This window comes from Bemisia tabaci, chromosome 9 (assembly GCF_918797505.1).
Source record: "Bemisia tabaci chromosome 9, PGI_BMITA_v3".
In the NCBI taxonomy this organism is placed as follows: Eukaryota; Metazoa; Arthropoda; class Insecta; order Hemiptera; family Aleyrodidae; genus Bemisia; species Bemisia tabaci.
This window is the reverse complement of record NC_092801.1, coordinates 23,560,729-23,586,439: the sequence shown is the minus strand read 5'-3', so window position 1 is coordinate 23,586,439 and position 25,711 is coordinate 23,560,729. Positions and strand designations below refer to the sequence as shown.

Below are 25,711 nucleotides of genomic sequence, written 5' to 3'. Positions count from 1 at the left end.
CAGGCCACGTGTCCGGGTGATACAGTTTCTCTTTTACTCTTCTCTGTAATTTTATTAAAAGCAGTGTCCTTCGGATTGTATTCACCGGCAGTAAGCATAACAGGATCGGCAGGCCACGTGTCCGGGTGATACAGTTTCTCTTTTACTCTTCTCTGTAATTTTATTAAAAGCAGTGTCCTTCGGATTGTATTCACCGGCAGTTTGCGTTTAAATTCCTGCAAGAACTCACGTGTACAAAGAAAATGTCGCTTCGTATCATAAAGTAGTGCCATCCATTCAAACTTATCTTGAAATTCACGAATAAAACTCTCTGATAGTGTTTGGTAGCATGAGATATACCACCAATTCAATTTGTCTTGAAATTTACGGATGAACGGGGCCGAGAGAACTTGATATTCGGAAATTGCCAATTGGCCAGAATGGCCAACGACCGTTTGGGGAGCGAACTCCCCCGGACGCAAAACTGAGTCACTAATTTTTTAATGAAGTTAACGTCCCACTTGCGGACTAAGAAGTTTAGTGCCCTTATTATTACACTCCACTACTATTACGTTCTAATCGTTTCAGAATCAATATAATGTCTTTTTGGTATAACCGCACTTTGTTTATCCCCGTTTTGAGAAGAAACCTCGATTTTCTTTGTGTAGTTTTTTGGAGGAATTTTCTCATATCGATGAGATTGCGCTTGGTTATCCAAACATCCTCTAGCTCTTTGCAGGCCGATGGCGGATATTGTTGCCGAGGTCTGTAGAGGTTGCGTAGAACTCCACTGTAGGGTTGTCCGGTTGAGAATGGGCTTGCTTTTCGTTGTGCAATTTGTAGCCTCAGTTGGTCCCTTAGATTGCCAGTTTCGAAGTCAATTGGAGCCCTCCGCGCCACTGACTCTGCGTATGCACACGTGAACTCTCCGCAGGCCCAGGAGTTGTTTTGACAAGGGGCGTCCACCTCTGCTAGGTACCATGCTCTATTGCCAAAAAGTGTGTTTCCAGCGCTCCGGAGTAGTTCCAGTTCGGTGCTTTTGTCATCGGGGATGCTGTCAATCCAATAGATTGAGCCTTCTTTCAAGTCATACACCGCCAATGCCCAATGATTGTTGTTGTAATGAACTGGAATGAGTACTAATTCCAGTTCATTGATGTTGCATTTCTTGAACCTGCCCTGCATGGCACTTGGACCTCTATTTGTTAACGATGTGAAGAAATAGGTGTCCAAGGTTTTTATCTTAGGGAGGTTGGTTTCTCTAGTCGCCCTTTGTTGGAGCAATTCGAAGTACGCTGTTATCACTTCGTCGCTGAGCCATTCCTGGGTTGATAGCAACTGCATGGCCTCATTGCTTATGTGCATTTCCATGGTCGCGTCTGAGATACGGCGGAGCACTTCGCCACTAGTTTAACATGAAAAAATTAATAATTACATTTAACATATGTACAACCTTGGTCTTCTTCAGATAAAATAATACATGATAAATGTTGATATGCTAACTCATAATATAATAAATGATAATATAATAATTGAGACTTACTACCTAAATTTACCAAATCGGCTTTCTCCACCTTCAGGTTAGTTCCGTGAGATAGAGAGAAGGGATTTTTTATTACCTGTAACTAGTAATTAGTAATTAGTGCTTTGCACGAATCACATCTCCCGAGTGCAGTACAATAAAATGGTAGATGCGCATCTCTTTCATTGACATTAATGGGCGGTAGTACGGTTGGCACAGTAACAAATTGTGGGGCAGGTTTACCCTTAAGCATTTGGCGTTTCAGCCTTTTTCGCTCACTTGCGCCCTCTCTATTACCACCTGCTGTTTTTACATTGTATGGTCTTGATATCTTATGGTCTTGGTTTGTTACATTAGGTACGGTTACACACTTGGTAGGAGAAATTTGCTTTAACATTTTGTTATTAATGATCTTTGATTTTTTTTTTTTTTTTTTTATTCTACAAAAGAGTTTACAAAGAGTATACAAAATGAAAATTACATGCGAAAATGACAATAAATTGGCAGGGATATTAAGACAAATTTAAGATTCTACAGCAGAAAAACATGAGGACATTAAGACAGCAGATCAGGCCCAAAAGAGTGTGATAAAATAGAAGACTTTAAATGAAGACAGCCAATGATTAGAGAGCATGTAGGAAGACTGGAGGTAGTGTAGGTTAAGGCATTAAACAAAGCGTAGAGAGACATTTAGAGCCAGAAAGTAAAGTCTGAGAGAGCTAAGTAAGGACCTTAATTTGATGTAGAAGACTGCCCGGCTGCACCTTTCGGTATATCAACGGGTGGGTACATCTTGAGATGCTTGGTAGTGAGAACTAGGCGGACAAAACGCATAACTGAGTTCCAGTGAGATTCCGATTTCAACATAACATTGACAATATTGTCAGGCTCAACTATATGACCAAGTTCCGACTGTAGGGACTGTCTCTCCTCCAGAAAGGCACCACAAGCAAAGAACGTGTGCGACGGCGAGTCGGGAAGGCAACAGAAGGGACAAAGAGAGTCACGTGCTAAATCGCGTCCAAAAAGATAATGATCTTTGATGGCTTCCATTTTGATTTACATGATTTTTTTATTCCGGGAATTGCTCTATTTTTTTTAAGTTCCAAATTTTTCTTGTCTTTTGTTACTATGCCCAGGAAAGTGTCATGATGCAATGTTATTCTGTGCTCAGTAACATTTGTTAATTCTATTGAGATTATATTTTTTTTTATTGTCTTAACCACCCCTTCGCTAGCCTTCACTAGTGTGCTCGCCACTTTTTCTGGAGAGAACCAGTAAGTCTCGCCTTTTAAACTTTCTCTCTTTTGTTGGATATAGGCAAACACGTTTGCCGTCGTATTCTCTGTTAATAAGACCGCATTTTTAAGCAAAATATTATAGCACGGTGCAACAGTGGGTTGTGTAAATATCCATGTTCCTCTATCCTCTCTTTTGTTGTTATATCTATCGGGAAATATTTCATAGCCGGATATTATTGTTTCCAATTCTGGTGCATCCGAGGTGTAATATTTCGCTTTTAATTGCTGCTTGGGTTTCATTTTTGTGGGTAAGATTCAATAAAAAAGAATATTGCAGTAATACTAATCTTAATTTCACCTAGTTTTATTGTTTCTTCCGTCTCTGGTTAGTTCTGTCGTGCTGTTGCACATTCGCTGCTGTTGATGTAGTCTATTTATACTATGAGAGTGGGTTAGCTTGTAATTCAGTGGGTAATCTTAATTTTCATTCTCTATTGCCTCTCCTGACGGTTTTTGTAGAAACTAATGAAGTAAAGAATATGTATGCAGTTGGTATTTTCCCTTTTCTTCTGTGAAAACTTCTTAATGCAACGGATCTACATGTATTAATTCATAAAAAATCAAGCTGGTTTATATAAAGAAATGCAGTTGCAAAGAAACATTGCAAAAAACATACCTATATCATCAGTCAGATGATGAAGGTGTCACAAACGTAAAACAAGGGAATATTCAAGAGTCACTTGAATATTCCATTATTTTACGTTTGTGAATATAAAGCTATTTGTAGGCCTATTGAAATCATTATTTGTAGAAAGTGCACCCTTTCAAGCCTTTGATTATTGCGTTTGTTATAATTGAGGCGCTGGGTGCAGGAAGTGCACTTCCCGTCCCGGTTGCAGAATCTCGGAATTACTTTCCTCCGAAATTTTGTCATTATAAGGGGAGCAAATGGGTACATCTCGTTGATGCTCCTATTGAATATTCGTATGACTTCACCTTCTTCTGAACGATGAATTCTGGAGAAATCACCCATTAGTTTCCTCATATTAAAAAAAAATAAAATATTAACGGTAGCAAATGAGGTTCTGAAACACTGCAACCGAGGAGTGAGTTATGAAGGAGTTATAGTCAGTTTTTTTTTAATATCGTATTTGTTGAAAAGTTGATTAATTTTTTATTCTCAAGCAAAGGAGTACATTCTTATCTCATTTTTCATGTTCAATTTTTAACTTAAGACTGACACTATAGATTATTTTCTTTTTTCGTGTGTAAACATCTGATGAGACTGCTTGTAAATTTTGTATTATTAAATATTTCTTATAACTATTCTCCCTTGTTACATTTATTATCTGCGCCACTACCTTGTAGCAAACCGTACGTACACAAGGAAGCAATTGGGTATCAAAGACCCTTGAAGTAAATTTTCACTTGCCTACCTCTATATTGAAGTTTTTGGACCAAAGTTAAGAATCTGTTTTGAAACTAATTTTCCTTAAGTTTTCAGCTCTACATGTCCTAGTAGGCGTTTGGCAATCTTTAACCATTCTTATGAAATCAAGTTCGTACCTCAATTTGCCTTCAATAGACCACCAGACTGGGTGCAAATTTAAGCATTATGAAATAAATATATTTCTCATTAAAATTTTACGCAGAGCATGATTTGGGCAGCAAAAAATAGAAAGCAAGGACTCCCAATCAAAATATTAACGTTTTTTGAACTTCATTCAACAATAAATTCGAACCTCCTGCTCGTGAAAAAAGCATAACCTACTTGAGTTAAATTGCACATTAAACTTTACTGTAATAATTTCTTGGTCTGGTGGTCCACTCTTTTGAGTACTTATATTCAAAACTGCTCAAGTTTAAACAATAAGAAAAATTCTCTTGTGATTGACTGGAAGTTTCAGGAAAGAGGACACTTGGTTATTTTTTTTTTCCAAAATAAATTTTTCAAAAAGAAAAAACTGTTTCCATTAAAATAAAATATATTCAATAAGTACAACAAATAACACTTTTCCCAATGGTACAAATTACATATTGGGTGACTAAAAATTCAAAATAATAATTGACTTACATCCAAATTGGTGTGACACAATTCACAATGGAAAGGATTACTCTTCCTCCCTTGAATTATTTCTTTGGAAATTGAGATAGAAAATTGCACACACGAATAAATTTAACTCATTTGAAATACTACCATTATAGGCTAGTTTATCCGATTCTTTATGAACTTCACTAAAAAAATCAAGACAACTAAGTAGCGAACAAAATTTAGATCGCATTTAGCAGGAGGGAGCTGAGGCAATTTCAGTATTTTCAAAATCGCACAAATCCCCTTTGCTTTATAAAATACTAAATATTTGTACAATAATAAGATTGACAGAATCATTTTTCTTCAATACCCACAATTCTTTGGTAGAAAAACAAAAACTGCTAGCTGCTCTAGGCATTTTTCTTTGATAAAGATGCAATGCAGATACACGATTTGTACATTACTGAAATCGCACTGGTTCCCTTCTGCTAAATGTGATCCATTTTCACATTAGGTAAACAAAAATTGGAGCTGCAGAGGCAAGATCTGTCAAAGTTTGAAATGAAACAATGACTAACAACATGAACACATTGACACAAACGGTGAATAATCATAAAATACCATGAGAATTGTATGGAAAAATAAACAAAACAAATTGTAGGATTTTTTGAAAGAAGAATTTGTGAAGAGTAAAAAAGAGCCTAAGAAAAGACTTTGACGTTCAATCAAAACAAGTCCTCCCACGAAATTGGTTCCTACAGCACTGTTCTATGTATAATTTCACTGATGTGAAAATTTTACATACTAATTTTCTTCGTCCTCATCTTAAATTAACTCAGCTTTGGAGTAAAAATGCGAGAGTACCCATTCAGGTTTATTTCCACATCTAATGAGTACATAAAATCAAAGGAGGAGAAATAATTTTCATAAAGTTACATGAGGAGGACGATACTCAATACATTTTTACAAATACATCTGGTATTTTAGAGAGCACTAAAATTATGTATGTACTTGCTTCCTAATAATTAGGTGGTAGAATGAAGTACGAGCTTAAATACATTCAAGCAGGTTACTCCTCAGTTTAAAAACTAGGAGAAAAACATTTTCAACTTTAATCCTACAACAAATTGAGAGCCGAATAAGAAGTAGAAATCATCGAACATGACCACAAAAATTATAATTGTGAGGTGATATGGGATTTAAAATCGATTTTATAGTTATGATCTAATTTCAGAAAGAGAACAGTGGACCACAGGATTAAGTACGAATTTTCAGCATTGTGATACACATTTCCTCTTCAAAATTTCATATTAAACAAAATCTCCACAATGAAAATTACTGAAATTAACTCCAGACTTAGATATTTACGTTCTTATTTAGCACTGATTATGACTTTGAGTTTCCTGCTCGCAAGAAAAACTAGACTGTAGACTGTAGTCTACAGAAATCGAATTGCATACTACAACGATTTTGGCAGGTTTCTGAAACGCAGTGTTCCTTCCCTGCCCACCATGTTATTGAAAATGTAGTATACTATAGTATATATAAACAGTATACTGTACTACCTACATTAAGTGATGGAAATTCCGAACATTTTTCAAATTTTACGTGATGACGAGGGTTTAAGATTGCACTTACCCGAGATTGACAAGTATTTTAGCTACAAGATGAAGATTAAGAATCTATCGGCTGATATCCATTTCTTAAATTTGTGCCTACAAAAAGATGTCTCTCCAAAATTCTTAAACAAACTCAACAAAGTTCTAGAACAGATTGGAAGTTTCCAGAAAGCGGTAAGGAGGAAAGTCTTGCAATTTAATATCTCAAAGTTTTACCAAAAAAGAGCTTGTTTGGAGTTAGAAGCCTATAATCTGCATGTTAAACTATCGAATAAACTTGATGGATGGTTATGGCAAAGTCTTGAGAAGAAACTGTACGATCTTATCCATGTTGAATTTCATAAGAAAAAAGATACTTTGAAGAAGAAGCTTTGGTGTCTCAAAGGTCCTGAGTCTAAAAAGAAAAGAGAGAATAATTTTATAAACTTGTCAGATTGTCCATTATCCAAAATGGAGGAAAGGGTGTTAAGTAGAGGCTTAAAAACTTGCCACACATTTAGTAAGAAAGTGGAAGATTATGTAGTAGATGTTGATCTTGCTTCGTCTCTACTTCCCAAAGAAGAAAAAGAAGCTTTCAAGAGAGATTGTCTCCCTCTTTTGAATTTGATCAAAGAAGAACGATCTGATCTTAAAAAGAAAGAAATAGAGTATTTTAAAGTAGTTAAGCAGCTAAAATCAAGAAATTTGGTAGTCATGAAAGCTGATAAGGGAAATCAAGTAGTGGTAATGAACAAAAATGATTATGTCAATAGAACACAGAGAATGTTAGATGATGGTGACTTTGTTCAAGTAATCAAGGATCCTACTAACGACATAGCAAAGAAAGTGAGCAACGCCTTGAAAGCCGTCACAGTGATGGATGACAAAACTAAAGCAAGATTGAAAGCTTCTAATCCGGTGACACCTAAACTTTACACCTTACCTAAAACCCACAAACAAGGGGAAAAGATGAGACCCATTGTTAGTAACATTGATTCACCAACTTACAGCCTCGCAAAGTGGTTAAATAAAAGTTTCCTGCAGCTAGGACCTATCAATAGTATGTCGGTCAAGAACAGCAACCAATTCATCAATGAAGTTCAAGACACAAAAATAAGTGAAGATCAGGTAATGGTTTCTTTTGATGTTGAGTCACTCTTTCCAAGTGTACCGATAAGGAAAACCCTGGATATTTTAAAGAAATGGTTGCTAGAAAAAGAGCTAGATGAAAAAATTGTCAACAATCTTGTAAATCTAACAGAAATTTGCACCGAAAACCGGTTTTTCCAGTTCAATGGTAAAATTTATAAACAAGAAGACGGTCTAACGATGGGCAACCCTCTATCCCCCTTCCTTGCAGAACTTTTCATGAGTGACTTGGAAAGAAAGATTAAAAATGGTTTCAATTGGCTTTTCAATGTGTGGAGAAGGTTTGTGGATGATGTTTTTAGTATATTGAAGAGAAGAAATTTAGATGACGCCTTGAAGTTCTTAAACTTGCAAGAAAAGTCGGTTAAGTTCACCTACGAGGTTGAGAATAACGAGAAACTTTCCTTTCTCGATTTAATGGTACATAGGCAGAAGGGAATGTTAAATTTTGACATTTTCAGAAAAGGAACGCATACTGACATTTACATTAGTAACGACTCTTACAACCCTCCTAGCCAAAAATTGAGCATTTTCAATAGTTTGATCCACCGGATGCTCAGTGTTCCTTTGTCGCCTATGGATCGTAGTAAAGAAGAGCAGAGAATTTTGGAAATTGCAGTGAAAAATGGTTTTCAAGTTGAAACTGTAAGGAATTTAATTCGTAAAAAAGAATTTCGCAAAAGGGTTCAGGAAGTGACCACTCTTAAAAGTATAAGAGAGGATGAAGGCGCCTTTGTGAAGATCTGCTACCATCCAAACCATTTTTCAAAGTTTAAAAAAGTGTTTCTGAAGTATCACCTAAAAGCAGTTCCAGTTAATAGGCACAATTTGAAATCAGTGTTCCATGGTGATCTTAAGGACCAAGTTAGAGAAGAAGACAGGGCTGGCATCTACAGTTTGAAATGTAAAGACTGTGACAAGCAATACATTGGGCAGACAAGAAGGAAGATGAAAGTAAGAATAAAAGAACATCAAAGATGTATTAAGAACAGAGAAATTGACAAGTCAGCAGTAGCTTTGCATAATCTTGAGACAGGACATCGGTTCGAAGAGGAAGGGAAACTGTTAATTGGATGCAACGATAGAAGGAAGCTGAACATCTTGGAAGCTATGGAAATGCACAAAAAGAGAGACAAGTTGGTAAATTTAGATTTGGAATGCCTGGAAAACTGTTTGCTCAAAGTGATTGGCAGCACTGATAGATTCCACACCAAGCAGGATGTAAACAACAACAGGCAGTCGGAATTTAGCCTTGAAGAAGGGACCGAGGTGTCCCGAAACGCGTCGGCTTTTTAATTTTATTTTGTGAGTTTGAGTTTTTTAATTTTCCGATTCTTCTCTGTTTTCTCACTTACCTACATTAACTATAAAATATATTAAGTAACAGCGCGAGTAATCAGCGTGAGTCGAAGCGCTGTAATTGAGGTTGTCATATTTTCATAATGCGCATACTGTTACCATAATGTTCAGCGTGCATTTAACTTCAGTACATTATGGTCTTTTTAGAGGTATCGAAAAACGTTAATAACTTAGTTAGGAGTAACTTTCAAAAATTTTTGGTGCAAAAATCATATTTTACATGCAAGTTTGATATGAAACCTTATATCATAATGCTTAAATTTGCACCTCGTCTTATGGTCATCTCATGAAGAAAAGAACTGATAGTGTTAGGTACTTCAGTGGCGGTAACCAAGTTTTTGACTTAAAGACCTCTTGCCAGTTGTACATTTGAGTAAAACAAAAATCAATGAGCTGGAAAGAGATGGACACAAGATAGATGTTTTTTAAAGTCATTATGATCCATGAAAGACTGGTGATCCAAGGCAAATAAGAAAGAGAAAGTAATGCATAGAAGGACATTTTGATTGATTGGCATCCAAAAAATCAAAATTCTGTCAACCAAATTTTCAGTGTAACGATTTTCACAAAACAAAATCCTGTCTTGCCGAAAAGTATGTTACATCTTGACCTGTCCAAAGGCTCCAAAGTCCTATTTATGACTAACAAAGAGTTTAGTGTCGCTGCCTTGCACATGAAAGAGCTATAAGCATATCTCGATTGCATTGTCTCAGTATATTCCTTACTGACATTTTATTTTTTTACTAGAGAATCGTCGCATGAATTTACTGGATTTTTCTCTACACTTGCTAGGAAGAAAAGACACTAGAAGTTTAAGGAATATTCGTGCGATGGTTCTCCCATGAAAAAATATAAGTTCGGTATAAATACTGAAACAGCAGAGACGAGATACGTTCCTTCACATGGGAGACAACCTTCTTGCACTTTTACTTTTGTTGAGACTCAATCAAAGTCGGTCAAAACATTCACTTCAAGATCAGGAAGACGTAGGTACAAAAAGCCACTACACCTTAGATCATCTAAGTGTTACAAAATTGAAAAGAACATATAACGAGGTTTACAATTATTGTCAAAGATGAGAATCACAGATACTTTTGCGACTGAGGTACCAAATCTACAACAGAATAAATTTTGTAACGAATAACAGTGATGCATAATTAGTAACTAGGCCAGTCCAAAAACTTATTCTACCAAACATAAAACACATAATGTAGACAAAGTGTCAGGTATCAATTAAAGTACATGTCTTGAGAGACAATTAAAATACATTTGAGAGTTGGGAAGTGTGACATCTCGACTTGTTGTTTTATGCTTTTTTGAGCCAAAATATTTGGTCATCCTTAGCTAGACCCAAGAACAGAAATAAAAATAATATCATTTATTTTTTTAATGTGTTCCTAAAATTTTTTAGCCGTGGCAGTAAGAGCTCCCCCGAGAGGTTACATCAAAATATGCATCGAAATTTTTGCGTGGTTCCTACACCTCAAAAATGATTAAAGTTCTTTGAATGGACAACAGATAAAATGATAAACGATTCAGAGGAGTCAAAGAAAAATACATGGCACAGTACAGATTGCACAACTTCATTTAAAAGAGACACATCTTCAAATGAAATTTAGATGCAACAATTACGTAAAGAGACGGCCGGACTTCCTAAACGCCTATTGAAAAAAAAATTCAATTCTCGAGGGATTAAAAAACTTAATATTTTCATTAATTGGGCTCTTTAGACCAATCCAGAAATTTTAATCACATTAAAATATATAGTTGGGTCAAGAATGAGATAAATTACGAATGGGTTTGGATATATGTATATAAACATTCGGGCTTACAGGATACATCCTATCCTGATAATGGACCACGAAACAAGGTAAGAACTGGAAGACATTCATTCTCGTCAAAATTTTACATACAACACATTGAACTTTTCAAAATCTTCCAAAATCAATTCGTAAGCGAGAAATTAACAATTGTATCTTACATTATAAACACTCGATTCTAAATTCCATGATCAGTATGGGTACCTACATTGAATAACTGTGGCTACACATTTACTCTCTCCTCTGGTCCATTGCACCTCTAATCTGACGTGCCAAGGAAGAACGCCGTATGAAAATTCGAGAGTTGCCAAATTTCCTTTGATAAAATGTTAATTTCTGAGGAAAGGTAGGAATATTTTTCCTTGAAATTTCCCGGAACTTTAGGTGCAATTGCGAACAAAATTATCTGAAAAATTGGAAGAAAAATATTCATAAGTTTACCTGGAAATCTATGTTTTATCAAAGGGAATTTGGCAACGCCAGAAGGTTCATGCGGCGTTTTCCCTTAGCACAACAGTAATTTTGTTAGAGGAAAGACACCACATGTAAAAATTCTTTTATCATAAACGAAAGTCGAAAGTAATTTTTGGCTTGGTTTGACTGGGGTAGACTTAGGATTTAGGAAGAGAGGTGAGCTGATGTAAGAAAAAAAAAAAAAAAAAAAAAAAAAAAAAAAAAAAAAAACGCTAATCTCTCCCTTACCTATGATTTGGATTTAAAAATTTCAGTGAGTCAATCGTATTCTCTGTATAATTTTGATTAGGGAGCACATTACGGTGCTTCATTTTGCACCTGTTTTGTGGTCCACAGTGACCGAAATGGTCGCTTCAGGTTTTGTACACTTTTCTTTTGATTCTAATTCCAACTAAATTTTTTCAGGGACGTAATGTTGCAATATTACAATATTTTCTACAAAGCTGCTCTGTTTTAACACAAATAAATTCAAGAAGAGAGCGACTTGATTTTGCAAGTCCATTTACATTGAAGTAAAGACTTTGCCATGAATAAATTCAATTTTTCTACTGCTTAAAAGATGATAATCATGAGGATTTAAAAAATTACCAGTTGGAAACTTCTCAAGAATAATAACATACAAGAAGGGCACCGTACTATCAGTCTAAAATTTCATTAGGCAGGTAGTAGTTAAAACTCCTTAAGACTAGCAACAGAGATAGGTTCTGTAGGACAAGTAACCTTGAACGAGTGTACCACGGAGTTCCAAAGTACTGTAGCGTAAGATCTTCACAACTTTGCGTGGGAGCAATAAATATCTTTGAGGGTAAGAGGATCAATACATGCTCGCATAGTGCATGTATTCCTCTTTCTTTACATTACATTATTAAGGAGTCGTCCTACAAAACTTGTCTTGTTAACAACGGTGAGAACCTTCAAGGTCCTGGCACCAGAGAGAAAGATAAAAATAAATTGACTCGGTTATAACGAAATAAAACTTAATACTTGCTGACTGGCAATTAAGACTACATTCCTTAAATTACATACATGGGATGGAGTTTCTTCTAGATTTAGCTGCTCATCGCATCCCATACACTAGAGAATACAAAATTTTTTCTATCATTCACCACATTTGCACAAGCTAGGCACAAAGTTCCAAAAATACCTTAAAAATTAGACGGATATTCAATGAATTACAGAGGAATCAATACTTTTTGAAACTAATACATTTTAGTGGTTTTTAGAAGGGACACATTTTAAAGACACCACACTAGCCTTTCAAGCGATGAAAAAAGGCAGAGAAAAGGTTACTTTTCAAGTTTCAACATACGTCAGGGGCATGAAAGCTCATCTCTGTTTACTGGCTGATGAATGTTGCGTTGAACAGTGTGCAGAAGAAGTTCATTGTTGAAAATTGAGTTTGGCTAATGGAATGAAATGCTCATAACAGCTCATCAATAATCAATATCCAAAAGCAATAGCGATGCGAGTAGCTTCAACGCCAACAGAGATTGTTAGTGCGAGGTCTTTAAAATATTTTGTCTTCAAGGTTGTACGAGTAAACCACTGATTAGTTTACTTTAGTTAGACTATATTGCATCAAAATTTCCCAGATAAAAAGTAGAGAAACATTCACCCAAAAATACAATACCGCTTTGGTGAAATTCACGAAATAAACTGACCAAAAAAAGGTTATTTATCACCTATATGAGGTGTGCATACAAATTTACGGCATAGTTCCTGTTTGTTTATGAATTTAGCAGGAGCTATTCAATAGTGAAACCTGTAATTAACAAAGAGACATTTCTTCTGTCAATACACACACTTTCCTCAAAGTCTCGAGTAGTAGTGATTGCTATAAGTTGTGATTTGATCGAAGTCAATTCATTGCAATATTATCGGATAAAAAATTGCAATAAAGTGTAATTTCATGGCATAAATTTGCAACAAAGTCGCGATTTTATCGACGGCAATTCATTGCGATATTTTCGAGCAAGTAATCGGGATAAACTGATAAGAAATTTTGATTTTATTGATCAGTACATGTTTGTAGAGATAAAATTGCGACAAGATTGAAAATGCTTGCTCAGATGATGATGATTCTAGCAATTATATCGTCAAAAAATAATAAAAAATCGCAACTTAATTTTAAAATATCGCAATTTCGCAGTACATGAGCCTTAATTTTTGTACAGCTCTTGCTCTCCAGGGCTTACTTGTAATCAAAGTTACTTCCTTATGTCAGAAAAATGACAATTCAAGAAAAGAAAATTGATTTAACTCAATTCCAATGACAAAAGCTCCAATTTTTAGTAACGAATATCTTCTTTTGACCAAAAATTTTCCTCAAGTTAATCACAATTAATTAAAAAAGTTACAGATAGGTAAAACCATAACTGAAATGTACGCAATGAGATGTCTATGAATTGAATAATCCTTTGAAAGTAAAAAAGATGAGAGAAAAATTTAAAATACGAGTAATAGGCTATACTCCCTTGATTAGGGTTCAACAACAAGATTTTTAAGTTGAGATACAAATCACTGATCTGATAAGCTGGAGACTATCTCAGAATCTCATACGTTTCAAAATTGGCACTTGGAAATCATGACTCATAAGTCTTTGAAAAGGGTAGGCTGGCAACATAAAAATATGCCTTTGTTTACGTACCAAGTATTTCAATTCTGGTACCCTAAACATGGTAACTATTCGGCGAACACTTAAGTAAAAGTAACAACAAATTTTTTGATAGAACTTGATGCCCAATCGTAAGTTGAAAAACTAACACCAACTGCTACTGGACCTTTAATCCAATTCATGCTAAGTCCTTTGAAAAATCCTCTTCTTATACCTTCAAGACTGAAACAAATATAAACAAATAAATTAACACATCACCAAATAAAGTGAGTAAATTAAATCTAATTGATTTTAAATAACTGGAATACTAACAAAACCTAACAAATTTTTGATAGGCTAGTTGAGCATACTTAAAGTGGTTATTTTGCACTTTGGAGATCAATTCAATCAATTAATACTTTCTGGATTTTGGAACATTTCTTGAGCTTCTTAAGCATCTCATGCCGCTGTAGTGCGTCAGGTATTGGCACAAAAAATTTCACTAGGAAACATTTAAAAAAAAAACCTCCCAAAGTACGCTCTGAGAGAAAATCACGAATCAAAAGGCAGGAAAAATTGCAAAATTCACTCTGACCATGTTTTTGAAGTTATTTTTACGCCAAATTTTGTACGTTGTCATTACAGCCGGATGCAATGCTCGGAGTTTTTTATGAAATGTTTATTTAATGTTTATGTAATGTTTAAATTTTTCTTTAGAATAGCTGCAACCATGGGGGCTCAAGTGTGACCATGATTTTACAGAAATAGTACAGCAACTAGGCGTACAAAGTATAGATTCTAATTTTGATTATTATGATTTAATGTTACTTTATGAAATTCTGAATAATTTAATCGATGCCCTGTCTCTGTTGTCTAGTACAAATGGTAATGTCCCAGCAAGATTTACCAGAATGAATCAATTAGTTCATGTCCCTCTCTAATTGCAAAACTAGGTAGACAAACTGATAATGGCTCCTATGAGTAGGATTGGTGATGAATTTTCCCCTGGAAATGACTTTTTCCATTAGCCCATTTCCTTTTTTAAAAAGTTCATTGAAGATTTACTTTTAATGGAATTTAAGTTGTACCTAACGTAAAAATCTATTGTGTTGTGGTGTACTTTTCTCCCTCCAGTCTCTTTGAGTAGTGGTTATTTTGTGATCTGTGTTTTGTACATATTTGTTAATAAACTTTCTCATAAAATTGTAAGAAAAAGTCCTAAAATCCAGAAATTATTCATTGATCAATGGACTATCAAATCGTTCTTCGAAAAGCTAAAGAGACACTTTCAAGTATCTGTTCATACAGTCAAATGACTGATTTTTTTTGAGTCAGTGTAAATGTTAAGATTATTACTGCAAGGAATGACGCCTTGCAGCTTGACATACACTGTGATGTTGTCTTGAGGAAATGGTACATGCACGAGATCTTCTTGTTGGAATTCTTTTCCTTCACTAATATCTGATTGTTTCCATTTGGTTTTTGTATGAACGACGAAAAATTTCTTAAAAAGCCAAGGAAGTGCTTGCCTCTTTTGCCCCTGTAAGCACAAATGAGGCTCTAGTTATCAGGATTTTTTTGCAGACCATTTTTTAGCAATACCACATTGTTGTGTGTCAGGTTGGAGGAAACCATTCTATGCAGGAACAACTAATTCCATTAAGCAACGTCTGAATTAAAGCTGTTTCGTGAATCATTATCTCAACAAAGTTTATGCAGTATACAATGTATGTGGGTGAGTTCAAATAAGCGTCTAATTTGGTGTCCCGAGCTGTTTTAATCGTCATAATCTGAGAATCATGGGCAGATCAAATTTTTTTCTCATTTTCCACACTATTGTTGACTATTACATGCTACTTCCCACTTTATTTGGACTGAAATAAAAATTTAGGAGAACTTTGAATGTGCAAATTGCCTACATTTGTCCCAAATTTGCGTGTCCCCCGTGCCTGGTTCTTGACTTTAAATCGATGTTGCAGCATAACTAGAGTGATTATTTAAGAAAACTTTATCGGAGATGATAGGTAATGCTTTTGAATTTGAGAAAAAAAATATGTCAATTTATTTTTTGCTCCATCAATAACTTTTTCACGCGCTAGAATCATTGTCCCGAGCAACAGTCAGCAACAGTCAGGAGAGACATGGCAACGATGTAATAAGCTCTAAATGACTGCCGTAACGTTGAGGTTTTTCCAAAAACGACTTTTTTTGTTTTGATTGAATAGTTCACACGTCGTAGATGGCAAAAATTCTGAAATTCGCAAATTTTTGTGCAAGATTAACGCCATTAATGATGCCAAACAGAATGCTATACATGATAACTAACAGGGCGTCAAGCATACACACACACACTAATATCAGCTCGTAAAATACTTTCGAAGTGTGCGTTAGGGAAAATTTTCTCTTATTCCGATCCTCTAGGACGTGCTACTAAATATTCCGTGAAAAAAAACACCAAAATTGTCTTTACTGTTAGAGATAAGCTTAAAAAACAGCTTATTCCATCCTGTCCCGTTCCATCTTGTCCCGTTCCATCCTGTCCCATATGTTTCCATCCTGTCCCATGTCCCACTGTAGTGGGACAGAGTGGAAAACTGTTACAACTGAGACTTGCTTGTTTAAGCCCTGTAGGCGCTCTTTTCTACCGATTTAAGTGAAACTTGGTACCCGGGGGTATTTTTCAATGGGGAACTCGAATTTTTAGTCGAATTTTGAAAATTCGAAAATCCAAGATGGCGGACATGACCTAAAATGCTATCGCAGCGCCTAATCAACTGGGACTTGTTTGTTTAAGCCCTGTAGGCGCTCTTTTCGACCGATTTAAGTGAAACTTGGTACACGGAGGTATTTTTCAATGGGGAACTCGAATTTTTAGTCGAATTTTCAAAATTCGAAAATCCAAGATGGCGGACATGGCCTAAAATGCTATCTCAGCGCCTAATCAATCGATTTACGCAAAACTTGGTACCCGGGGGTATTTTTGAATGGGAAACTCGAATTTTTAGTCGAATTTTCAAAATTCGAAAATCCAAGATGGCGGACGTGGCCTAAAATGCTATCTCAGCACCTAATCAGTCGATTTACGCGAAACTTGGTACCCGCGGGTATTTTTGAATGGGAAACTCGAATTTTTAGTCGAATTTTCAAAATTCGAAAATCCAAGATGGCGGACGTGGCCTAAAATGCTATCGCAGCACCTAATCGAGTTGCGATTTAAAGTGAAACTTGGTACACGGAGGTATTTTTCAATGGGGAACTCGAATTTTTAGTCGAATTTTCAAAATTCGAAAATCCAAGATGGCGGACATGGCCTAAAATGCTATCTCAGAGCCTAATCAATCGATTTACGCGAAACTTGGTACCCGCGGGTATTTTTGAATGGGGAACTCGAATTTTTAGTCAAATTTTCGAGATTCGAAAATCTAAGATGGCGGCCGTGGCTTAAAACACTATCTCGGTGACTAATTAATTGATTTTTATGAAACTGGACCGGAAAACCTTGGTATAAGGAAAAGAAAGGAAATTTTAATAGGGGTGCAATAGGGTTTCTTATGTATCTTAGGCTACGAAATCGAAAAATTCCTGTGTTTTTTCCATCGTGCACAGATTCTCCCGGAAAATTGACTCTTCTGGAAAAGCTAGACTTTTAAGGAAAATTCCGATTTCTCCGGAAAAATTCCGAACTTTCCCAGGATAAATCGCATTGATACAGGTAAATGGAGGTGTTCTTCAGAATCAGCGCCAAAAATCTACTCCGAAACCATTGGCAAATCTTCGGAAAATCAAAAAAAAAAAAATAAAAAAAAAAAAAAAAGTTGACCGGTGTAATTGTTATGTTAATGTAAGTCCTCAAAATTTCCTGGCTTTATCACCACTTCAGCGGGTACACGCCCACTCGAAGTTTTAAAATTCGGTGTTTTTGATCCATTTTGTATTGCAATATTCCAAGAAATAAAAGCTTCTTCTCGTGTGAAACGAAATCAGTGCGCATTTTGATAAACAGACGGAACTGTCTAAAAGACAAGCAGAATAAGCTCCAGATATCTTTCATGACAGATGAATTTTTTCTTAATTTTTTTGGTTCTGCAAGATATGAAAGGGTTACATGTTTTCAATTATGCTTTAATTTAGTGATCGACGATGCTTTTATGACAATTGTGTTCAATTTTTAATTAAAAGTATTATATGTCACCTCTGAGATGAAAATTTAGGAAATCAGGCAAAATTACGGCAAATTTTGGGAAGTGATACACTTGACGGTGGAAATTCGGGTTTAAGCCCAACTATTAAGCTCGACGAGCTATATTTCCTAAGTCTACACCTAATGATAGTCAAAATAAAGTTTGGTTTGCCCAAAAATTCAGAAAAAAATTTTGGGAGGAAATAGAACCTGGAATTTGACCCTTATTTGAATTCACCCATGTACGCATTGAAAAATTAAAAAATCAACTCTGAAGCTAGATGTAGTGATTTTGGTTCAAATTAACAGAATTTAGAAAGAAAAAACCCAGTGGCATTCTTGTATACCTTTTTTTTTTCTATACTTGAGAGGATATTCGGCTTGTTTCTTCTGACTGTCTGTAAAGACTTGCTTCATTTTATCTAATATTATTGTAGGCGAGAAAAAGAAAATCAAAAGGAAGACTTACTGAAGTACCGATAGGGGGAGAGTTTTGTCACACAGTAAACTGAGAGTAACGAAAAAACGAAACGAAACAAACGGGAAATCAAGGTAGCAAACTGTGAGCTAAATAATGACATAAAGAAAGCCGGAACTAAAAAAACTCAAACTCACACAAATAACACACAGTCGGAATTCAGCCTTTAAGAAGGGGCCAGGGAGCCCCAAAATGCGTTAGCGATTTTAATTTATTCGTAAGAGTTTCAGTTTTTTAGTTCCAGTTTTCTTGATGTCAGAGCTTTATCATCTCAATCCTTTAAATATGAAAAGACTGCACTGCTCCTTGATGGATTGCGCCATTTTTCCTGCTCATGAAGCCCCTTTGCGCCTCTTTTAGGATGGAGAAGAAAAAAGAGGATGGAAACAGAGTTCTAGAAATGATACGGATTTTTTATTTCCAACTTCTGAAATAAGTTCTGAACAAGTTTTGTTGGATACTTCTGCCGAGCGATACACTTTTTCTATGAGTATCATTCTTTTCTCCCTTGATGATATAAAGTCCTTTAAACTATGTTTGATTACATGAGTTCTTAAGAGCCCCATGAAAAGCGTAAAGCTGATGAACATATCAGAGAACCCCAGGGCCATGGCAAAATTCTCTCGAAGTGGGTACTTTAGAACCTACCGATATTGAGAGATAATGAACTATGCAAACGGGAGAGCGAGAGCATATGAAAAAATTGTACCACTTTTCAAAGACTTACTTGTAGATATTGCGTATAGTTTCTCTCATCGAAAAATGTTTATTTCCAATGGCTGTGGCGGTTTGCATGCGCCTCCTAATTATATCAAGAGGGTAGGATGTTGTTTGGCCACACACTCCAGACACGGCACCAAAGCATAAATTTTCAAAGAACGTTGTATGTCCTTTCTTCTCTGATATCCAAACAAACACATAAGGAAAAAAAAAATAAAATACACAGGAGCAAAGATTAAATTTTTGAGAACACTTTAAATAAGCAAGTTTGAAAATTGAGACAAAGATTTGAAAAACTGGCAAAGTACCTTGCCAAAGCAATGGACCGCTGAATATGATGCGAAAATAAACATCATAATATATGTTTCCTTCTCCAAATCTTACTTACAATGGATTGAAACTTTCCAAATTTAACACACAAATAAGAAAATAGCGTTTTCTGAATCCTTCAGATCACATTCCTCCGCACAAAAAACATTAGTCTACTTGCGTCAAACCACCAACTAAACCATATTTTTAGCCATACCGATGGAGGAAATTCCTCTGTAGGGTGATTTTTTTCAAAGAATAGAATCAGACTTCGAATCAGAGAGGAAAAAAAAGTAGGTGTGCAATAAAGTTATTCAGCTTAAGTGTAGGTTGTCCTCAATGGCTGATTTAACCCGTGTTGGTTGCGGTGTTTTTGCAAGAGGGAAGTTTGAATGCACGTTTATTACATGAACTACAAACATTAATTTTGCATTCATGAGTTAATTTTGGAAGTTTTATACATGCTTAACACGTTTTGCATGTCTCTTAAAGGTCTAATTTATGCATTGTTTTGTGGTTCGTATAAAATAAATTTTTTAAGAGTGTTAAAACAACTCCTTGGATAAACAAGTTATTGGCTTCACATCTTCAGGACCAACATCTCTAAAAAATTTTGCGGACATTCAAGTTCACCTAACCTGATTAGAACTGACAAAGCTCCCATTCAGGGCATTGTTGCCTGTAGGGTCAATTCTATGGGAGGAAAAGTTAGTGGGACACAAACATACAGGAAAAGTTAAGTTTGGTTTACCCTCAAAACTCTTGAAGATTTCAGGAAGAGTCCTCTTGTCATTACTCCTCCATTTCAGCGTAGTTTTGAGTGCTTACAAAGGCTCCAAGATACAGTGTTGTTTTTTTCTAAAGAGGAACTATTGTATCCTTTGGTTGCTTGGAATGAGCTGACGATAAGTGGAGAGGTACTATTCTTCTCAGAGGCACCAGTAAAATTATACTGGCATCATTGAGGAAAAATGAAATGAGAGTTATATAAGATTAAAAAATAATACGGCAACTTGTAGACGTACCTATATAGTGTTTTTTGAGTGTTCCATACGTGAAGAAACTAGCTCCAGCGTAAGGAATAATGCCTAAGATTGTAGGAGTGTAACCTTTGTAGAGCCCTAAAAATCCATTTTCTTTATACAGGTGTGCAAAAACCTAAAATCAAGATAAGAAAAAATTTTTATTTTGATATTAGATGCAGCATGTTACTTAGGCGCTTATAATAATCATAAAACGATTTTGGGGCACACAACGCAAGGTACTTTTTAAAATCAAAGTGTGAAAATATAGCCCACGCTTGCATCAGAATTTTAAGGGGTTCATAAGTAAGGCCTATTTCAGAGCTGTCCCTCCAGCATCAACCTTTACAATAACGGAGTAAACTGATAGTAGTGATAGGAGGGTAGCTGCAAATCCTTTCAAATTTTGACATAAGATGTGCAATATTTCAGTACTTTATTTTCGTAGTGATCTTCCATGCACAGCCATACAAGTGAATGCGGAAAGGTGGTAAAAATTTTCTCCGAAAAGATTTTTTTAGAGATTATTTATCTTTCTTTTTTTAGGTAGTAGTATAATTTTAAGTGAGCTGTGTTGATTTTTATGATGGGCAAGACCATTTTCTAACAGTGACAGAAATTTGTTCAATGGAATTTTGTGTAATGCACAAACATTTTACTCTTAATTTACCTCAGTTTCACTTGATTCTGTTAATTAAAGAGAGGTTATTTGGGAGGAAAGGACTGCTGGTTGATTACTGAAATTGTTAGACAAGGCAATAGACAAAGATAACACATTGAAAATAAAACGATCCTATTGGTGGAAGCGGGTGTTTGCAATGGACAAAGATGGTAAGTAATAGATTAACCAACGGCAACCTACGAGAGACCCTACAGTTAGTACATCATTTTCCCCCTGGTGTATGACAACTACCTAGTACAACGAATGGGATTGCTCCATGTTCCCTATGTCTTCTTTGTCTATCGCTTTGTCTATCAATTTTAATAATCAGCCCGCTGGTCTTTTAAATGTGTTTAGAGATGGTATGAGTTGTGGGACTCTTCTATGCTATTTGAAGCAAAACCAGTTGCAACCAATCAAGGCGGTAACTGCTGATAGACTTTCTGGACAAACTTGTCAGTACATGAGAAATGAATATAGGGGTTAAAGTCATGACTTTTTCAGCAGTAGCCAAGCACCTTGAAATAAATTAGAGTGTGAATTTTAGAGTTTCAGCTGCAGATATCGTTCCTGATAACACGGTGTCTACTAAAATTTCATATTGGATTTTCTGATAATTTGATTGAAATTTCCTAATTTTTTGTGCAAATAAATTGACACTCATTTGATTTTAAAAACCACCATAAATTGAATCAAATATTCCACTTTTGCGAGTGCTAAACCGTATATGATTGAAAAATGCTTTGACGCATGGGGAGTTTTTTGATCCATGACCTTTCCTGATATTTTCCGGTTTTTACTGATGGTGGACACCCTAGTGCAAAAATGACCCTTGACAAGGCAAATACACTGCAAAATTCATCAATATATTTTCTTTAAATGATAAACATTTAAAATTTACCCGGCTAAGAGAGGCATACTGATCTTTCCGTGTAACAGCCATACATGCTCTAGCTAAATCTAATGGGTAAGTGAGACTCTGAGATGTAACTCCAGCCAAAGATCCTGCTAGAAATCGCCGAACTTGGGAACTTCTGAAATCATTAAAGCGTACTAAGCTTATTACACATGCTCCAAAGTACTTTTGTGATCATCAATAGAAAAATGAACCTTCAATTCAGAAATCTGAAAATTAAGATACAGCAATGCTGCTTAGAGTGCTTCATGATATTTTGGCACATCACTGTGAGACAAACTGAAATTAACAAATTATGAATGAATTAAGTGTTAGTTGTTTAAAATAAAACAAATTTTAGGTTATACTTAGTGAAAAAATTAATGCTAAAGCTCATATTTTGCCCTAACAATTGAGTTCAAAGCTTGTTTATGTTATAAGCTTCCATACCATTTTTCAACTTTCAAGGGTAAACAGGCAGAAGGGAACACAAAGAAAAATTCCAGGGGACCAGTCGATATCCAGGGTGATTTTTGGGGTTTAATCCACATGGCAAAAATATGATTTTTAAGAGGTGCCAGTCAAAGCACTGATGGGCCAACATTTCCAGTAATTATTTTGGTCCCGGTCTGTCCCAGTCAACTTGAAATGCATTTTTCTCAAAAAAAAAAAAAAAAAAAAAAAAAAAAAAAAAAAAAAAAAAAAAATACAAGACTTAAAACTCTCCCTCCTAAGATGTCCTTAAATGAAGAGAAATGATCACATCTTCTCTTAATTTTTACAAAAAACTGAAATATAGAGTAAGGATACTCACAAATTTAAAAAATTTTCATCAGCTTTATCATTACTTTCAACTCTCAGGAAATGTTTCCACTGGTCATGGGCTGTGAATTGGATGGCAGCGTATGGTATAATTCGAGCCATTGTAGCACTATTGCCTCTCCAAAGGCTGATTACACCATCAGTCTTATAAGATTGAATCATAAACTTTAAAGCTTTTTTCGTTGAGTACGGTGCATGATTCACCTAGAGGGGAAAAATAAACAATTATCTTTTAATGCAAAAACTTCATATTATAATAAATAATGCGGTGCAACTGAACATTATTTTTAAAAAACACCCAGCCCCAAAATTGAGGATTCTCCGGAGATGGAAAAGACTGAGTTAAACATCCCTATATTTTTCAAATCAAGACCCACAACTGTAAACAACTCAATCCATTTAAAATTTGGTGGCATTGGTTCCCAGGTTTTATATTGACAGTGAAATGGCATTGCACTGCATGTTTCAAAAGGTGATCATGATTATGAGAACCAACATCATGGCTTGAAATTTTCGCAGAATATCTTCCACGGAGAGAATGCATAAATCACCGAAGTTTTAAAGAAATGACACCCAGCAGTTTATGATGAAGTACATCAAGTATGTCAGGAAGTCTAAAATGCCTGTATGTAGCTAGATTTGTTTTGGAGTTGGTTTCTAAAAGAATCTGTGACCACCTGCATTATAAGGATAAGTATTTCAGTTCGTAACGAAATTAAATTTTTGGCAATGCACAGAGACTTGTGACTTTTCATTAATTTACAAGCTTCAAACATCAAAACTTGATTTCTCAGCAACCGCAACAAACCAAAAACCTATTGTTAGAGAAATGGCATGGGTAACACCATTACAACTTTACTATTTGCTGTATGTAAGCCTACAAGAATGGTTTAAGAGATCTCATTGATTGGTAGATTTTTTTCTTTATACTTAGTGTGCTGTAGTTTTCTGCCGAAGCGTTGATTAAATACCTGAAAATAGATCTTCGTACGATCAAGTGGGGCTATGGTTGTTTTTGCTATTGCGCCTGCAATAGCTCCAGCAAGCAAGCTGCTAGCAACACTTTCTTTTTGAGTTACCTGAAAGAAACAGAAGAAACAATCGATCATTGAATTTTGTAATTTGCTTGAAATGAAATCTTTAAAATGTATGTTTCACCCTCTTATTTGACTGTTTCATCCCTTCATTCATCTCTGGAAGCCTCAATTCGAGGGTGAAAATAGTTCAAAGCCTTCATAATAATTTGAAACTTTTTGAGTTTTTGCTAAAGGGTCAACAAATAATGAATAATAGTCGGTATAATTCTTTGATGGAAGTAATCCCATCCCAGCAAAATGCTTTTGATATTTATTTCTCAATGAAATGTACAAAAATAAAGCAGTCACCCCTACCCAACTGTCACACATCATATCATCGATATCATACCTACTTGTCTTTTTTCATCATTGTATACCAATGAGAGAAGTGGTTAGTCTCTCCGAATAGAGCACAAGGAAGCTACATGATATATAGAAGTAAAGTTGTTCAGCATTACTGCACCGGCGTTGATAATTTAAAATTCGCATATTTCCCATGCTGTCGGCAATCAAACAACAGCTCTTTGTGACCAATCGAATCCAATTGCTCGGTCTCATTGTCTGGAAAAATTTGTGCCCTCCAAACTTGCTTCTGAACTTTCCTTCGCAAAATTCAGTCACTCATTTTGAGAAATCATTTGTGTTTGAGATGACCTTGATATTTTGTTTCATGTATGTTTCTACCGACATTAAAAACAAATTAAATCAATTACATGCATTGGTGTAGGGTGTAGAAAATTAGTACAAATGAGGCTTGATTGCTAGTGCTCCCTGTGAGCTCCTTGTGCTACGATCATTTGATTTTGCTCCAGATGAGATAAGTTCTTACCTCACGAGACTGCTTCTTGGTGGTATCACTCTGCGGGGACATGATGACACATGAGAAGGGATTTCTTAAGGCCTCTGAACATGGAGACACTTACAGTTTGATTTAAACCATTATCTGAACAGAAAAAACAAAATCATCACAGGGACTGATTTGGGATATTCACCGTTGTTAAACCGAACGCAAGTATTATTAATTCGCTTTCGATCTTGCCATCCCGTACAGGTAAAATATCATTACTGAAACAAACAAAGACACTGAAAATTGAGAGAACGATGATTTACACATACCAGTTTTCAGTGATGATGAAAATTCTCTGAGCAAAGGTGGCCAGTATCAGATGAAGGTTCACGAATCAATATGCAAAATTGAATGAGATAAGAATTGCTGTAATAATCACATTAAGTTTGAAGATAGAGGTTAGTTAAAAAATTCTCAACCTATTTCGCCATAGACGCACGTTCAAATTTAACCCTGACGAATGCTGAACGAAATCTCTGATCATCTTCGTGCATACTTACCACAGAACACAGACATCCACAGAGAGAAAAGTAACTCACATTGACAGAATTTTTGGGGTAAAATTGAATGAACTGCATCACACAATTAATAGGAAACAAAAAATCCGATACTAAACAGGATTAAAAGAACACTTCACCTTGGTAAAAAAATAAATTAATACAAACAAATTGTTTTAATGACTTTCCAAGGCGTAATGATGATGATAAACGGCCGAGGCGTATTATCTTATCAGTAAATGCTCTAAAATAAACAAACAAAGGAAAGGTTTGATAAGAGAATAAGTCGAACGTCGAACTCGCTTCTTTAGTAGTTTTGTCTAATTTTTTGCATTGTTGCAAGTATAAATTTTTGAATTTCAACCCTGCGTACCAAATAATCACAGTAGACAATTCAATCATGTTTTTGATTAGACCACAGTGTTGTTGTCAACTTT

The 25,711-nt window shown here is 35.5% G+C and overlaps 2 protein-coding genes across 5 annotated transcripts; one reads left to right on the top strand and one right to left on the bottom strand.

Moving 5' to 3' along the window:
* Positions 1-6,441: 6,441 nt before the first annotated feature.
* Positions 6,442-8,817, top strand: LOC109039691 (uncharacterized). The gene has a single exon (XM_072304465.1). The coding sequence runs from the start codon at positions 6,442-6,444 to the stop codon at positions 8,815-8,817; it is 2,376 nt and encodes a 791-aa protein (XP_072160566.1).
* A 2,531-nt stretch (positions 8,818-11,348) lies between these two features.
* DPCoAC (dephosphocoenzyme A carrier) lies at positions 11,349-25,594 on the bottom strand. 4 transcript variants are annotated; one of them, XM_019054613.2, is made up of 8 exons: positions 25,047-25,594; positions 24,760-24,873; positions 23,826-23,933; positions 22,847-23,058; positions 22,039-22,171; positions 20,480-20,612; positions 19,153-19,324; positions 11,349-14,010 (listed from the first exon to the last, which is right to left on the bottom strand). In XM_019054613.2, exons 2-8 carry the CDS (start codon positions 24,799-24,801, stop codon positions 13,872-13,874), a joined length of 939 nt encoding a protein of 312 aa, XP_018910158.1. In that variant the 5' UTR covers positions 24,802-24,873; positions 25,047-25,594; the 3' UTR covers positions 11,349-13,871. The 4 variants fall into 4 exon arrangements, with proteins under 4 accessions (XP_018910158.1, XP_018910156.1, XP_018910155.1 ...); XM_019054611.2 differs by having other exon boundaries at positions 24,760-24,995; positions 25,278-25,594; XM_019054610.2 differs by having other exon boundaries at positions 25,278-25,594.
* Between the last annotated feature and the right edge of the window lie 117 nt (positions 25,595-25,711).

Coding starts and splice junctions, on each gene's coding strand:
- LOC109039691 (XM_072304465.1), top strand. CDS start 6,442: ATGAAGATTAAGAATCTATCGGCTGATATCCATTTCTTAAATTTGTGC.
- DPCoAC (XM_019054613.2), bottom strand. CDS start 24,801: ATGTCCCCGCAGAGTGATACCACCAAGAAGCAGTCTCGTGAG. Junction 23,934..24,759: donor CCAAGAAGCAGTCTCGTGAG/GTAAGAACTTAT, acceptor TGTTTCTTTCAG/GTAACTCAAAAAGAAAGTGT. Junction 22,172..22,846: donor GATGAAAATTTTTTAAATTT/GTGAGTATCCTT, acceptor TAATGATTTCAG/AAGTTCCCAAGTTCGGCGAT.